This window comes from Calypte anna, chromosome 2 (assembly GCF_003957555.1).
Source record: "Calypte anna isolate BGI_N300 chromosome 2, bCalAnn1_v1.p, whole genome shotgun sequence".
NCBI classification, from domain to species: Eukaryota; Metazoa; Chordata; class Aves; order Apodiformes; family Trochilidae; genus Calypte; species Calypte anna.
In genome coordinates, this window is record NC_044245.1 from 135,203,226 (window position 1) to 135,219,016 (window position 15,791).

The 15,791-nt window shown below is 32.8% G+C and overlaps 1 protein-coding gene across 1 annotated transcript in view; it reads right to left on the bottom strand.

Annotated features, from left to right (window-relative positions):
* The window catches only part of CSMD3 (CUB and Sushi multiple domains 3), a 552,597-nt gene that overhangs the window by 315,793 nt on the left and 221,013 nt on the right, over window positions 1–15,791 (bottom strand). Inside the window, 2 exon segments of the mRNA XM_030444571.1 lie at window positions 7,550–7,637; window positions 12,258–12,335. Coding sequence (XP_030300431.1) covers window positions 7,550–7,637; window positions 12,258–12,335 — 166 coding nt within the window.

Here is a 15,791-nt window from a genome sequence, read left to right on the forward strand (position 1 = left end):
GACTTCTCCTCTTTTCCCTTCCAATTAAGAAAGAATAAACCCAAAACCAGGGATGTTACTGAAGAAATTCTGGTAAGTGTCAAATAGATGGAAAATCAGTGTTCTGAAAATAACATATATGGTGATAATGAATTTTGTATTAAGGCTATTCTTAACTGAATTTTGGAGGAATATCATTACTTCTATCACCATTATATTAGGTACTAAGAAAACTTCATATTTTGGTATTATAAATGTGATAAAAGCTTTTAAAAAAATGTGTATACAGTATTATTTCTCAAACTCCACAGTAAATGTGTAAAGATACTTCCATACACATGACCTAGGCTAGCATTTCACAATAACAAATACAACAGCATTTTTAGAAGTCTTACAAAAGGAAAATGTGATAAAAGAGGAAAAGCACAAATTCCTTTTCCTTCATTATACTTATATTCAGATGGACAAATATTAACCAAAGCTTCTTTTATACGTAAGATAAACTACATTACTAATAAAAAATTACATGAACAATGATATTTCCTAGTCTTGGCAGAGTTAATACTATGAGTGCCATTAAGTGTAAAGCACTGGGACACAAAAACCTACTGATTAACTAAACATAGGTGGGGTGATACTCTGTGAAAATGTAAAAGCAGTAAAACTCATGTGGGAATAAGGAAAGAGCTGACATAAAACTAAACAACAAAGCAAGGTAAATTATTTTTAATGGCACTTGTTACTGTATTTTCATTATCATTTCTCCATTATTTTTTGTACATACATATCATGGATATGAGGCTTTTAAAAAATCAATTGAGAAATCTGAATACCTCAAAAGTATGCAAGGTTTGATTTTCTCTATTAATTCTGCTGTGACCTAACAGAAGAAGATAGCTTCTTATTTTAACTCCTTGTGGAGAAAAGGTTTTTGTTTGTTTGCTTCTTTGTTTTTATTTGTACAGTTCCTCAGAAAATATTCCTGCCTAAGTCTTTGGGAACTTAGTGCAGCACAAATGCAGGACACTGCTTTCTAACTCGTATCAAGAAATTGGATCACAGACTCACTGATTTCAAAGAATTCTACCAGACTTATGTTTAAATTTTATCAGGACCTGAATTAACCATTTTTCTGGGATTAGGTTTAGAGTAATCACCTTTCAGTTCTATTACAGTCAAAATACAAGGTGACTTATGTAACATACTTTTTGTACATATCATTACTTACCAGATTTTAGCTTCTAAGTCTTTATTTAAACTTTTTCTTAATGTATAATCCCTGAAAAAAAATCAGAAGCTTTCCTAACTGCATTCGCCTTGATATTTTTTTTTTAATGTGTATCCATGGCTTACAAGACTGGTCACACTGTGCATGCAGTTCTCCGGGTGTTTTAAGATTAAAACTTAAAAGTAACTCTTGAAAAGTCTACATTTTAGAAGCTTTTCTGTGTGACCTTGTAAGTCACAGTATTATCTGACCCTCCACAGATGGATGCCATAGATCTTTACCACAGTTTCCAGACTTTGCTATGTTACCTATTAGAAAACCAAAAAAAACCAGAAAAAAACCTGGCATACTACTTCATTTTTCTAAATCAAGCTCATTTATAACTCCGTAAAACAGGCTTTTTTGCAAAGAGGTTGAAAGAGGTCCAAGGATTGATAATGATAGGATATTACGAATGATTTGGCTGGGATTTTAGAATCTGGGTTTGATCCAAGAAGGCACAGCATTCCTTTTTGCTGAAATACATACCAAAATTCTTTCTTTTTTTTTTTTTCTTTGCAGGATTTGGGTTGCAAGAATGAGCTGGTTTTCTTTCCTTACAGTTGGGGTTTTTAGTGCTGTAATAGTTAGTTTAATTTGCAAAGGCAGACAAAAATTAAATAGACTGAACACACATTCCAGAGATAAACTTCTGTGTTGGGTAATCAAGCCAAATGTATCTATGATAAAAAGAGCTACTATAGAAGACTGATACTGAACAGAACATGAATTATATTTAAAGGGGTTAGATGTGTTAAATGTTTGAAAAGGAACTGTGTCAGCACAATATGCTGATGAAATATGGGGAGTACCAGGGCTTCATGGAGACATAGATAATTAGTAATGAGGACATGAAAGGCAATACAGTAATCTGCAAAGACATCTCAGAATAGGAGGATATGATAGTAGGTAATAGCTTTACAAACTATTCCAAAAACCACTTACTGATTGTATAAGAAATAAGAATGTTTGTGAAATAAATAATCATGGACAAGGAAGAGGAAACTCTGAGCAGAAAGGGAAAACTGAGTAGGAAGTATGTAATTTACTGAAAAAATGACTGCATCAAAACTAACTGGCAAAAATTGCAAGAGTTTGAAATGACTCTGAAGAATTTGCAAGGTTGGTAACTATTTTTATCACCTGAAAAAGTATAAATAACACTCACATTACCTAGTCCACCTGTCCAAATTTTTTTGATACCAAGATGATATTTGATAGAATATGCATGTAAACACAATCAGTGCTTACAGTGAGACTGGAAAATTTACAAAATCTGTAACATATGCACCATGTGAGTGAGGTCCACTGAGGGCAGTTAGATAAGGGTTGGACTCGATGATCTCTGAGGTCCCTTCCAACCCAGCTTAATCTATGATTCTATAAGAAGATGATGATAAAACACCAGTCTAAGAAAGAAACTGGAAGAGCTAGAGATCAATTCCTATGGCAGATCAATTCAAGAAGACAGTATCAAAAATCAAACAAGTACCTACTATCTAAAAAGGTTAAAAAAGGACCAAAGAAAACCCAGCAAAAAGGCCCTTCAATAAATAAATAAATCTATTGGACTTGCAGTCTAAGAATGACATCCATAAAGGTGAGCGTGTTTACTACCATGAGCTTCTCAAGTTAAGAAACTGGGTCTCTCAGAAACTTAAAAGCCTCGTCAACATTAACATCTTTCACTGTTTTCCTTCAAATTCCTTCAAATTCCTTTCAAATTCCTTTCACTGCATTCCTTCAAAAGTGGAAAAGCATGAATTCTTTCACAGTTGTCTAGTAGGAGAGATTCTCCCTGTTGTTTCTTCTGATAATATTTCTTTTCCAATTCATTTTAGTTATGCCATACAAGAATTCAGTTAAAGAACCATTCTTCTCTGTAAAAAAATTTATAATAGTAAAGGAGGATAAAGTGTCACTTTATTTCTTAGGTATTATTTCAGATCAAGCTATCAGTGTAGTCCAAAACAAAGTGTTGGAACAAAAGACCAGAAAATAGTGTGGAAAATTAAGAGCAGTTTGATTTCCCTGACGTATTTGATCCAAACTGCTTACCAGATGAAGCCCCTTCAAAGTGTGTATAGACTATATCTGTTCTCTAAATCTCAAGATAACAGACACATGTCAAAGCTATGAAGCTGTTCGTTGTTATAAACAATACAGACAAGCGCCTCCAAAAAGAAAAAAATATAAAGGATGATAGGAAAATTTCCAACTAGTTTCAGAAGCCATATTTGTTCAGCAAAAAATTTCTTTCTGTGGATGTGGCCAAAGGCCAGAATAGGTTCACGTAGTCCACTATGCTAACACTATGAGTGGTAAAAAGTGAATGCTTAAAGAAAAACTTCAGAATATGGAAAATATAGTTCATCCTCTGATAATTACCATATTTCAATCATTTAGGGATTGGGAAATTTCTGAACTGAGGTTACTAATTTAGTAGTCTCTGGATGACTAAATTGGATTCCCCGACACATCCCCCAGCTAGAGCCAAAATTAGTAACTTACACTAAGAAAAAGAGTTTCTGTGAGCATATGAGTCACAAAAGAGAGTTCATAAAAAATGTGCATCCATTAATAATTGAGAGAAGCAATCATGCAGTGTTGGAATCCAATATGGAAAAAGCAGAAGCACTGAATGCCTTTTCCTCATCAGTTTCTTCAACACATCTGTTCCTACACATCTGTATGCACCAGCATGATTTGGGAAGAACAACAGCCAATAATGGGGAGCAACAGGTAACAGATTTTTAAAGGCAGGGGGGCAGATAAGTTTCACCAAAAGGTGCTGAAAAAGCTGGCTACCAGCCATGTAAGGCTGGTATCATCTATGAGAAATTGTGGTGATGAGTCCTTACTGACTAGGAAGGCATACATGGATTTTTAAGAAAGGCAAAGAACCTTACATCAACTACTGGAAAGTACATGCCCTTTAGGAAAGCAGAAACAGAAAATCAGGAGCTTTTACACAGTATTACCAAAGGTCAATTGTATGTGATATACAAGATTGGTTTTCATTACAAAATGACTGACTAAATGGACCAATGGCACATGTAATAGAGCTCAGTGTAACAGAGCTCAGCATCAAAAGTTTTGACACCATCTCTTGCAGCAGTATCTTTTTGAAGCTGGCAAAATATTCACTGAATAGACAGATACAAAATTCACCTGGCAGCTGTATTCAAAGGGTAGGAATGTATGGCTTCATATTCAGTTCATGGCTAGTAATAAAGTAGGAAGTCAATAAGGGATCTTACACTGTTTAGTATTTCCATCCTCAACCTTGATGGTGAGGTAGGATGAACTCTAGGCAAATTTATGGATCATAGTAAACTAGGAAAAGTAGCTGACACACTGAATAAAAAAGCTTCCACTCAGAGACTTGAACTTAAACTTAAACAGAAACTTAAACTCTGGGCCAACAGAAACCTCATGAAACTCAACCAGAGATACAAAGTTCTGCATGACTGATCAGTAATCTCTTCTCATTTGGCATAAAACAAACCATATTCAACTACATTAGAAGTAGTGGCAGAAGATCAAGTGAAATTTATATTCAGCTAATGAGGATGTAACCTGCAATATTAAGCCCAGTGTTTAGTCTTCCACTTCAAGAGAGATACTGGTAAGAAGAACTATAGAGGGTTTGGCTGTTAGTCAGAGGCGTAGAGCCTATGACCTACAGCAAAAAATTGAGGCAGGTAGGCTTCATTAGTCTGACAAAGACAAGCAAATGCAAAACCATTTTGTTTGGAAAAGGTGGGAGGACATTGAAGAGTAGAAAGACTCTTTTCTGGGTTGTTTTTAACAGCTGAATGATCTTGCAGGCAGGTCTTTAAGTGATCACTTGCTGAGACAACACTAGAAAAGAACTTAAAGATTCTCTATAAAAGGCTGAGGCTAAACTACAAAACACTAGTAAAAGTAATGATTCTAAAAAACATGAAAGTGAGGAAATGTTATTTTTACTTTTCTGCAAATGTCAACAAATCTTTTTTTTTTTTTTTTTTGTCAGGTGGTGTCAAAAATTGCACTCCATATAAAATAAGCTATAAAGCTTTCTCTGATGTGTGTTGAACTTCTCTATAAAAAATATACTATAATAATTAACTGATAAATTACAAGAACAGACTGACTAGCACCTAGCACGTTTACTCGGGATATAACTGTCAATCATGTGTTCTGTTCTATTATGGGGAGAAAGGACCATACAAAAAAAATACAGGAAGTTATGTAAAAGAATGATGTAACATGATTTTGTAAAATCTTTGCTCATCTTTCAGATAACTCTTAACACTTACTATGCTCAAGTGTTAGGGATTGTACTGTGTGATATGTAAAATATACCTTTTAAACTAAACCGATTGTAATAAACCAAATTAATTTAAAAATTATTAATCTCCCTCCTTCCTACTTATTTATTTTCCTTTTTTTTCACATAGATATTTTGAAGGGATTTGTAGACATGATGATTATGTGAAATTAGCATGATGTAAAGCAAGAATATAGATTAAGATTTATTTTTTTACTAGAGTTCAAAATTCATCTTCGTATCAAATAAATAACAGTATATGTTTAATCTTTTTTAATACATGTTGAAATGAATGTTCAGCAATTGAAAATTAAACAATGCAGAAGCTCAGAAGTAGGGGTTGGAAGGGACCTCTGGAGATCATCGAGTCCAACCCTCCTGCCAAAGCAGGATCACCTAGGGCAGGTCACAGAGAAACGCATCCAACTGGGTCTTGAAAGTCTCTAGAGAAGGAGACCACAACCTCTCTGGGAAGCCTGTTCCAGTGCTCCATCACCCTTATAGTAATAGTTTTTCCTCATATTGAGGTGAAACCTCCTGTGTTCCAGTTTGTGTCTGTTGCTCCTTGTCCTGCCACAGGGCACCACTGAAAAGAGACTCCCTTTCTTCTTGACACCCACACTTCAGATATTTATAAACATTAATGATACTCCCTCTGTCTTCTCAAGAATAAACAGCCCAAGGTCTCTAAGTCTTTCTTCATATGACAGATGTTCCTGTCCCCTAATTATTTATCCTCACAGCCCTCCACTGGAGTCTTTTTAACATGTTTCTGTCCCTCTAAAACTAGGGAGCCCAGAACCAGACACAATAGCCCAGATGTGGTCTCACTAGGACAGAATAGAGAGGTAGGAGAACCTCCCTTGAATTGCTGGACACACTTTTCTTAATGCACCCAGAAATACCATTGTTCTTCTTGGATACAAGAGCACATTGCTTTCCCATGGATAACACTCCACCAGCACTCGAATTTCATTTGTCTTGGAGCTGCTTTCCAGCAGGGTCAGCCTAATCTCTACTGGTGCATGGTGTTACTACTCCCCAGAACAAATTAAAAAACATTTTCAAGCGTATTTAGGTATTTGTCTCCATTCATATGATACATCAAACATTGGTCTCACTGACAGAACACAAGTATGATCATTGAGAACAAAATGTTTGGAAAAGTATTGTGAAATATTCATTTCTCACAAGATGAAAAATTTGAAGGCTACTCAAGAATGGAGGAGAAAAGTGGGCTAACATTTGAGTTTATCTTAAAGAGAAAAGGTGGGATAGATCACTAGCAGCATGTAATTCTTTGACTTTTCAGTATTTCCTGGAAAAACTAAAACATATCAAAGAATGAAATGTAAAAATTTCCTAAAAAATAAAGCATAACTTTGTAGCTGATTTTTTTTTTTCATAGAGTAATACTATTCACTACCAATCTGGTATATATCAAGATTAACAAAAGAATAGTCCGCACTAAAAGTGAAAAAAACACTCTGAGGAATACTAAGAAAATTAACCTGCATATATCAAACCTCTGGGTTTCTTAAAACCCTACTGTAGAAAATACAATAGTCTCTATAAGAGTCCAACAAATATTTATATAATAATATCTGAAACTTCTTACATGAGGTTTTCTTGCTTCATGAGATTTTGTTGTTGCCTTCAATTGTGCATTGTCCTTCACAAAAATCCAGTACAACACGTATGTCCAGTAATTGTGCTTGTAATACAGTATTTTCAAGAGAAAATTATTTAACTTACCTTCAATCCAATTTTTGCCAGATTATTAGAGGTTCCAATTAGGATTTTTATCTTTTTTGCATACTAAGTACAAGCTATATTGCACTACATAATTGCATACAGAATTCCATTTCAATTTTTAGTGAGAAGTTTGGTTTTGGAAGAGTAGCTCAACAACAGCAATAATTTTTTAACACATGCATTTTCCACATTAAGTATTAAAAAATGAAATAATAGTAGGGTGCATATTTTACCTAAAATCTGAGCCTATCCGTTTTCCATTTTCTGGTTCTCCAGGATCTGGACACAAATTGGATGCCTGCTTAATACCTCCCTCATTTACTGCAAAAAAAAAAAACAACACAAAAACAAACAAACAAAATAAACAAAAAAGATAAAACAATATAATTTTTAGGAAATATAGACAAGCAATTATCAAATGTTAAAAAGTACATTATCTGCATTTTAGGTCCTCTAGAATAGTTTTTTCTACCAATTATGATCACCCATATATCTCTCGTTTCATCTAAGATATATAAGCAAAACATGTATTTTCTGGTGGGTTTTTCATGTTTGCAAGGTTTATTCCCCAAAATTAACAGAAGTTTATTATAAGTTGTACTAAACAGCTGTTTACAGCTGTTTTCTTTGTTTATATTATTTTGAAACAATATGGAAATGTTGTTACTGTTCCTTTACAAACATCAACATTTAAAGGATTACTCAGCAAATTTAGCTCTGTAAGATTTTACTCTGAACATTATCTAATAAATGTCATCTCCATTAAGGGCTGACCTTTTCTTCTTGAATTATAATAAAACTTGAATGCACAGGCTCATGCTGAGAGAATTGCCTTTAATCAGTATTGAAAATGTAGATATCCACAAAATATGTTGATTGAAGGTAAATTTAAAATGCCAGTTTGATTTGTGTATATTTATCTTACAATAAACTAAAATGGATTTTCAAAGAGAAACTTCCAGAAATTCATATGTAGCAATGTAATTCTAAGCATATTCAACTACCTCATCACTCATTTTCTTTTAATGCATCGTATACCTTCTTCTAATTTATACAGCTTGCAAAAAAAAAATTAAAATAATTTTAAGTGAAAATAATTCTGTTAATTTCGGGTTTAATTTTTGAAGCTGGTCAAATCACAAGGTAGTAGATTGGGTAATAAAAAATAGCAAGAGGTTGGTTATTACTTAGTAAATTCATGGTCCAATAAAACATTTTTATAAAAAAATGCAAACTGACATGAAATCAACTTAATAATTTCATTTTTAAATCAACTGTACCTGGATTTTAAAAAATGTAATTTCTAACTATACTTCTAGTGGATGTTAAATTTCTGCTTTTAAAGGAGGACAAACTTAGAAGTTTTCCCTTCCTTGGGATTTGTCTTCTTACAAACAAAGAAAGAGAAGAATTGGCTTGGTAACCCTGGAGAAGTCAAGGGGCAAATGAAAGTGGTGCAGAGGGTTAGAAGGAAAATGTCTCCACTTAGCAGGCTGCTCAAAAACCTATCAAAATCAGCTCTTGTCAGCAGGAACCACAGTATTTATTGTTCTCTGTCCTGAAAGAGCTGTGCCATGTCCAAGGTTATTCTCACAGCTAATAAAGGCAATCTCTATTCCCCTGCATCTCTATGCTCAGGAGACCTTTGGACCAGGAGGGCTTTCCCTCCAGGGTCCATGCATATTACCCCGTTTCAGTCTTTCTCTCCCCTCATACTCATAGGCACAATGAAATCATATTAACTATAGAAATCCAAGTTTCTAGCAGTCTTGGAATATACACGTCTTTGACAATTACAGTTCTATAAACTGTATTTCATCAGGTCACCTAGTAGGAACTTGTTTGATGAGCATTTCAAATTAAGTATATTTGAAATATCTGGGTGCTTTTACACAGTTCCAAAGCCTATCAAGACATGAGAATTTCAGAATCAGCATAAGTAGCCAGAGTATATAGGAAAAGCCTTAAAACTTTGTGTAGAGTTAGGATTCCCTAAGCAATGAAGGAAGGGAAAATAAATACACTTGAGAATGACTACAGAAAAAGACACTTTCTCATTTCTGTGAGTCTGTTAACTTTTCTGACATTTAACATATGTTAAAACTATAGCTAGAAACTTATTCATGATGTCTGATAATAATATTAAAGAAATAAAAATAAGATGGTGACATTTGGGGACCATATCATGTATGTATGTAAACAGAATAAATTTTTATTATAAACAAAATAAAAAAATTATTTAAGCAGCGCTATTTCAATTTATTGTAATAGATGCTTTAATATTTCAAATAGTTACGTTATTTTTCTGCACTGTTTTTCCCCAAACACAGAGAATGGAATGAATATTCACATAAAAAAGAATATTCTACTGGATTTGAAACCACAAGATCTATTATATACTTCAGTTTCTACCAAAAATTGAAGCTTGAAAATACTATTGGTTTTTGCCACTTTCTGTGAAAAAAACTAATTCTTAAAACACTCCATTAAATTGTTTTTAAAACCATAAATTATGGATCTATTAATACACATACATAAAAATATAAAGGCTTATGTTCAGAAAATCAACAAAATAATTACAGTGATTAAAATAAAATATGTACCACAGGAAAAATTCAGAAAAAAAAAATTATAAGTCATTAAACTCCTTTTTTTTCCTATCCCAAAATAGAAATGCATTTAAGAACTAACTTAAATCCATTTCTCTTAAGTACTTCTGTTAAGTATGAAAAATAAATGCACATTTTCTCATTCTTGTATTTACTTATCCTTCTTTCTATCTGTCTGTCTATCTGTCTTTGTTTTACACCCCAGATAGTCATAGTTCAACAAGCAATGAGAGGCTCCTCTAGTGAAAGCAAACTTTGTTTCCAAGTATGTCATCACATCATTCTGGCTCTACTCTGTATAAATCACCTATGGATGAGTACTGAATGTTAAATAATTGATATATTTAAAAAAATTTAAAATAGGGAAAAGACATACACATGAAAAATGTTGGATGGTAATTTCTTAAGACATTGGTAATACAAGAAATAATGTAAAATAGATATTCACTTATCCTTATTTCTATTAAGGATAAGTCATGTTAATGACTTATGCCATTAATGATGACATAAGTTAATGATTTTAATGATGACATAAGTTAATGATGGTCATCTTTTTTTTTTTTTTTTTTTTTAAAGGACTCTATCATTGTAATACAATTCCGACTGAGGTCACACTGGGAATTTTACCTAAAGTCAACAGCTAAATACATAGGGCTTTCATGAAATGCTGCCTCCTTTCATTTCCTCAGCTACCCAAATAACTAGCCCGGATTACATTTATGATCACTAAGAGAAGAAAGCATCACCTATTAATGGCTCACATAGGTAATCTACTCTGCATAACCAATAAATGAAGATACAGAAGTTTTCATCTTTACACAGAATATCATAACTTGAAAACATGAAAAGACTTTGAAAAATATATTGATAACTTTCATCACTCATTTTGTAACAATCACCTTTAGATATTCCAACTGTCTCGTATTTTGCTAGAAATATACAGTTCCTATTAATGTTTACGTAATGAAATATTTAATTATTTGTGCAAAATAAATTTTTAGAGAAGTAATGTTTACCAGCCATTATATTATTCTCATTTGAAACTAGAAAAGCACAGATGGACCATCAGACAGAAACCTCAGTCATGTACCCTTTACACACTACCACAACTGTCTTACTATTACTTCTTGCTATACAATCACTCTACCCTCCAGTCACCCAATATGCATAAAAAAGAGTATTTGATTTTAAATACCTTGATGTAATTTTTTTACATTAAGAAATGTCTTACAGAACTATTTAGGTGATGCAGTTTGCTGAAAGGTAATATGCTACATTATAAAATCTGCACAGTAGTGTGTTTTGTTTTGCTCTACTTTTCTTGCTTGGCAAATGTTAAAGGGTCTCACTAATTGAAGACATTTTTATAAAAAAGAAAAAATAATAATTGCATCTAAAATGTTGACAGTTTAAAATCTATAACTGAAAACTGCATTAAAAGTTAACAGACCAATGTGCTTTACATATTTTTTGAAAGTGATTCCTTCACTGACAGTTAAAAAACCAAATTAGTGCAAATGTGTCCAACTTAAGGAGCTCCAAAAGCATGTGCTTTCAGTCCTGTGAAGTGTAACGAAATGTAGTATAAGCAGGCATAGGCTAAGCATTTAATTCATCTTTATTTTTATTTTAGCCAGTTCTAAATATTTAAAAATTTGGTTCTAGTCCAAAAAGGAACTCTATAAAAATGGCATGTTTTTTTAAAAAAGATATTGTTTTAAATATATTTTGAGTCAGACCTGTTTATTTGTTACAGAGGTGCCTGACCCCTGTTGTTAATCAGGACTTCTGTAAGATACCAAGCATTTTCACTTTCTGGTTTTTTTTAATTAACTCACTAAGAATCTCCAGAATTTTAAAAACTACAGTTAGTTAATCACTTCAAAATGTCAAAGTTAATGAAGAAAAAAAATCAGAAAGAGACCTCATATCTGACACTTGAAAAAAACATGTAGTTGCACTTTTGAAAATGAGGGTAGACTTTGTTTTGTATAGCCTTTTGCTGCTAGTACTAATTTTCAGAAAAAATAATTATTACCTGCTTACAGCTAAGATTTAGCTGATATCTGGGAGGCTGAATATTTATTTATCTGTAAATGCTGCAAATTGAATGTGAAATTACTAAGTAACACATCATTCTATAATGCCAGATTTATAGAAAGCTTGCCTTTAGAGTAGAACCATATTAAAAATTCCCCATGCAGACTGGAGAAACAGATTTAAGTCAGTTATATTACCAGAAATACATAAACAATTTTGAAAACACACAAACAACACGGCACAAACTTCACTCTTGCACTAGAAAAAAGTAACAAAAAAGGAGTACACTCACAGATAGAAAACTTGTTGCTGTTGTCTTTCCCTGGAAACAATTTAAATCCTCTAGATTTAAAATCTATGGCCTTTTTCACTAGTTAAAAAAACAAACAAAAACATGTATCAGGCAATACAGTCTAAAATATTTCATTTCATATGACAAATTTTTTCATGGAAGTCTATACAAATTAGAGTACCAGCCACCTAACAAGCTCATCTTGTGTAAGTTCGGTGGAAAACATTTTCAAAAAACCAAATTTGTGCATCTGACAATGAAAAGAAATATGATTTGTAACTTCACTTTTCTCCCACATAGCAGAAAAAAAAACCCCAAACCCAAATCCATTGTAGATATGTTTGCTCTGAAGCAGCTGCATGGTTAAACCTTATCTAGTGTTTCTTCTGTATCAAGACATAAGAGCAGTAGTGGTTACACCCTGCTCACTCCATTACTAAATTTGGGGTTTTTTTGTGCACTTTTAATTCAATTATCCTTCCCAGTGATAGAAAATTGAAAAAGAAAAAAAGAGTTGTCAGTGACATGTTACTGAAAGCCCAATGAAATCCAATACATATGCTAACATCTGAATTTCATAATCATCCAAGCAATACCAGACATATATTAATCTACATATATTCTGAAAAGGTTATATCAGCAGTAAAAGTGCCAGCATAATTTTGTTAACATATTTTGTGTACTACTTCAGTTTTTGAAATTGACATTAAATTAAGTCAGTATTATATGTGGGGCAGAGGCAACAGTTTAAAAATTTATGTGCTTTCATACAAAGTCATCCACAAAGTAACACATCGGAATGAATACACATTCTCAGCATCTAAAGCCACCCATATTACTTCCCCAATCTTAAAGTATCCCCACTAGTTATTTTCAAAATCTACTTTAGCTATGTTCCTACCTTTAGCATGGAAGAATAATTTTTATAAGGAAAGAGACTTTTTTTATCTCTGCTTAAATTACACTGACAAACGAGAAATATTTTAATCATGGAAAAACACCTGCATTAAATGAAGCAAACCAGGCTAATTTTCTGTTTTAATTACAAAGATTTGTATACTAAAAAAAAAAAAGAAAACCAGACTATTTTTCTGCTACTGCTCCTCTTTCTAACTTGCAAATTATTATTTTCAAAATGTGCTGTGGAAGGTAGTTTGCTCCCACCATTGCAGAATTTTACTATTTCTGTGAAAGCCCTTATTTTGGGCTGTCTTTGGACAAATGGATTTTATTAATCTAGGTATATGGTGCAGCATCAACATATTATTGAAACAAAATAACTACTAAAAAGAGATTAAAGCTAAAACATAATAGATATCAAAAATGTAAGAAAGAATAAAGCAGAAACAGCACAAGAAATTTTTTCTTTCAGTCATTATAGTCCCTCTTTTCTCCAATGCACTCTGCTAATAAGCAATGAACCATACCTAAAAATAGAGCTTCAAAAAATTAATTTTTACCTATAGGTTAATTTTAGGTGCACTATATTAATGTGAAATTATAGATTTATAATAATTATATAAGAATATATATAGTATCATATATTATATATATAAGAATTATAATAAAAATCTATATAGAAGGAGATGCTGTATGTTGGCTACAAGTAAGTACTGCTGTTGAGACTGCAGAGATTAAAAGAACTAAGTCAAACAGAAGCTAATCTAAGAAGATAAAACAGTGTATCATCAAACAATTTTTCAGCACTTGTTACCTTTTTACACAAAATCGATCCATAGTCAAATAAACACTTATGGTTTTGTGCCCCTTATGAGGGGGCATAAATACCCAAGTAGCAAAATGCCACTGATGTCATTAAATAAGAGTAATCCTTATCACACAGGAGAGCAGACCAAGATTCAGGAGAAAACAGCATATCACTAAGAAGGAAAATTTATAGGATACATATAGGACATGTTGATAATTATTATTACACTTCTGATGGAAGAGTCCATACTTTCTTCTAAATACATAGAAGCCTTTATCTCAAGTGGCAAAACCTAAACTTCCTTGGGTATCATCATAATGTAATCAGTAAACATTGCTAATGGTTCTAGAAAACACTAATTTGAAGAAGCATAACTTATCTCTTGCCACTAAATACTATTTTTCCTTAAAATCAGTAGCTTCCCTTCCCACACCCTGTACTCACCCTTCAATTAACTGCAATCCAAAAGCAATTCTATCCTCAGTAGGTGTCATGGACCTAAACCTTCACATAGTAGAGCCATGCTGAAATAATAGTAATGCTCTTTTGTCATTGTGTGAGATTTCTAAAATGCTATTTCTACCTAAACAAATGTAGGATTATAACTGTAAACTTCTTTTTGCCTTCTTTGAGCATCAGTGCAAACACCTCATGAATTAGAAGACAGACCTAGCTATTCTTCCAGCACCAAAGTAAAATGGGAGTAGACTTGAATGCATCATCTCATGTACTCGGATTGATTTAAATAATCACATTATGAAGATGTTTGCCCTTTATTTTCAGAAATCATTATAGCAAAGCATAAAAGAACTAAGAGGAGTTTGGGTTTTTTGTTTGTTTCTACTCATCCTCAAACACCTGAATGGCTTATCTACAGTTTAGGCACACAAGAAACAGAATTTCTAAGATCTAAAGTGGAACTGGAAATATTTACAAGGGTGCCTTAGTGCATATGTTTTTTTAGTAGCTATTTTCATTGCTTTGCCAAGGCTATTAAATATTACTAGAAAAACAAGCAATTCAAGATCTCTGAAGGAAAAATTTTGTTTTGACTGGGTTTTTTATGCTAATTTATTTATCAGTATTTTCTTAATACATTCTAAAAGTGTGGTTATAGAAAAGAATTTGGTTCAAACATGCCACCACTAAACTATGTGTCAGGCTGCATATGGATATACAGATATAATAACAAATCCACCATGACAAAAAAAATTCCCATACCCAAAGTGCAATAAATGCCTCTTTAATACTTGGTAAACTTGACCTTATTTTGCATGTACCAATGTGGGAACCTGTGAGCAGGTAACTGTTCATAAGTAGTTTTAGCACCCTGAGAGATACCTGAGATGTAAGTTTACAGGAGGAAAATTTGCTTCTACAATATACAAGCATCAGATGATTATATTCCCGATGCAAAGAATATCTATTTAAAAACTGACAGCCCATAAACTCATGTCTCTCTTTAAGTTTTGCAATAACATTTATGTAAAGGGCTTTTTTATCCAGCTTGCATTGTCTGTGATTTTTAAATTTTTAACCAAGTGTAAAAGACATTTAAAATACTGACAACTGAGTTCTACGGAGAAGAAGCACTGAGGCTGCATTACTACGAGTAACTGTGAAAAGTATTAACCATGGAAACTTTGGCTTCTTCTGACTTTACATACTTCTTTTCCTTGGGTGTAGCTCAAAGCAGTTAAAACACTAAAACACTCCTCTTCCTGAAGCTTCCTTACGTTGTATTATAGCAATATACCACTCAGCTAATGGAGATGGAGAAGAATATCATAATATACAACCCATTATTTCAAGATTGTGCATACAGC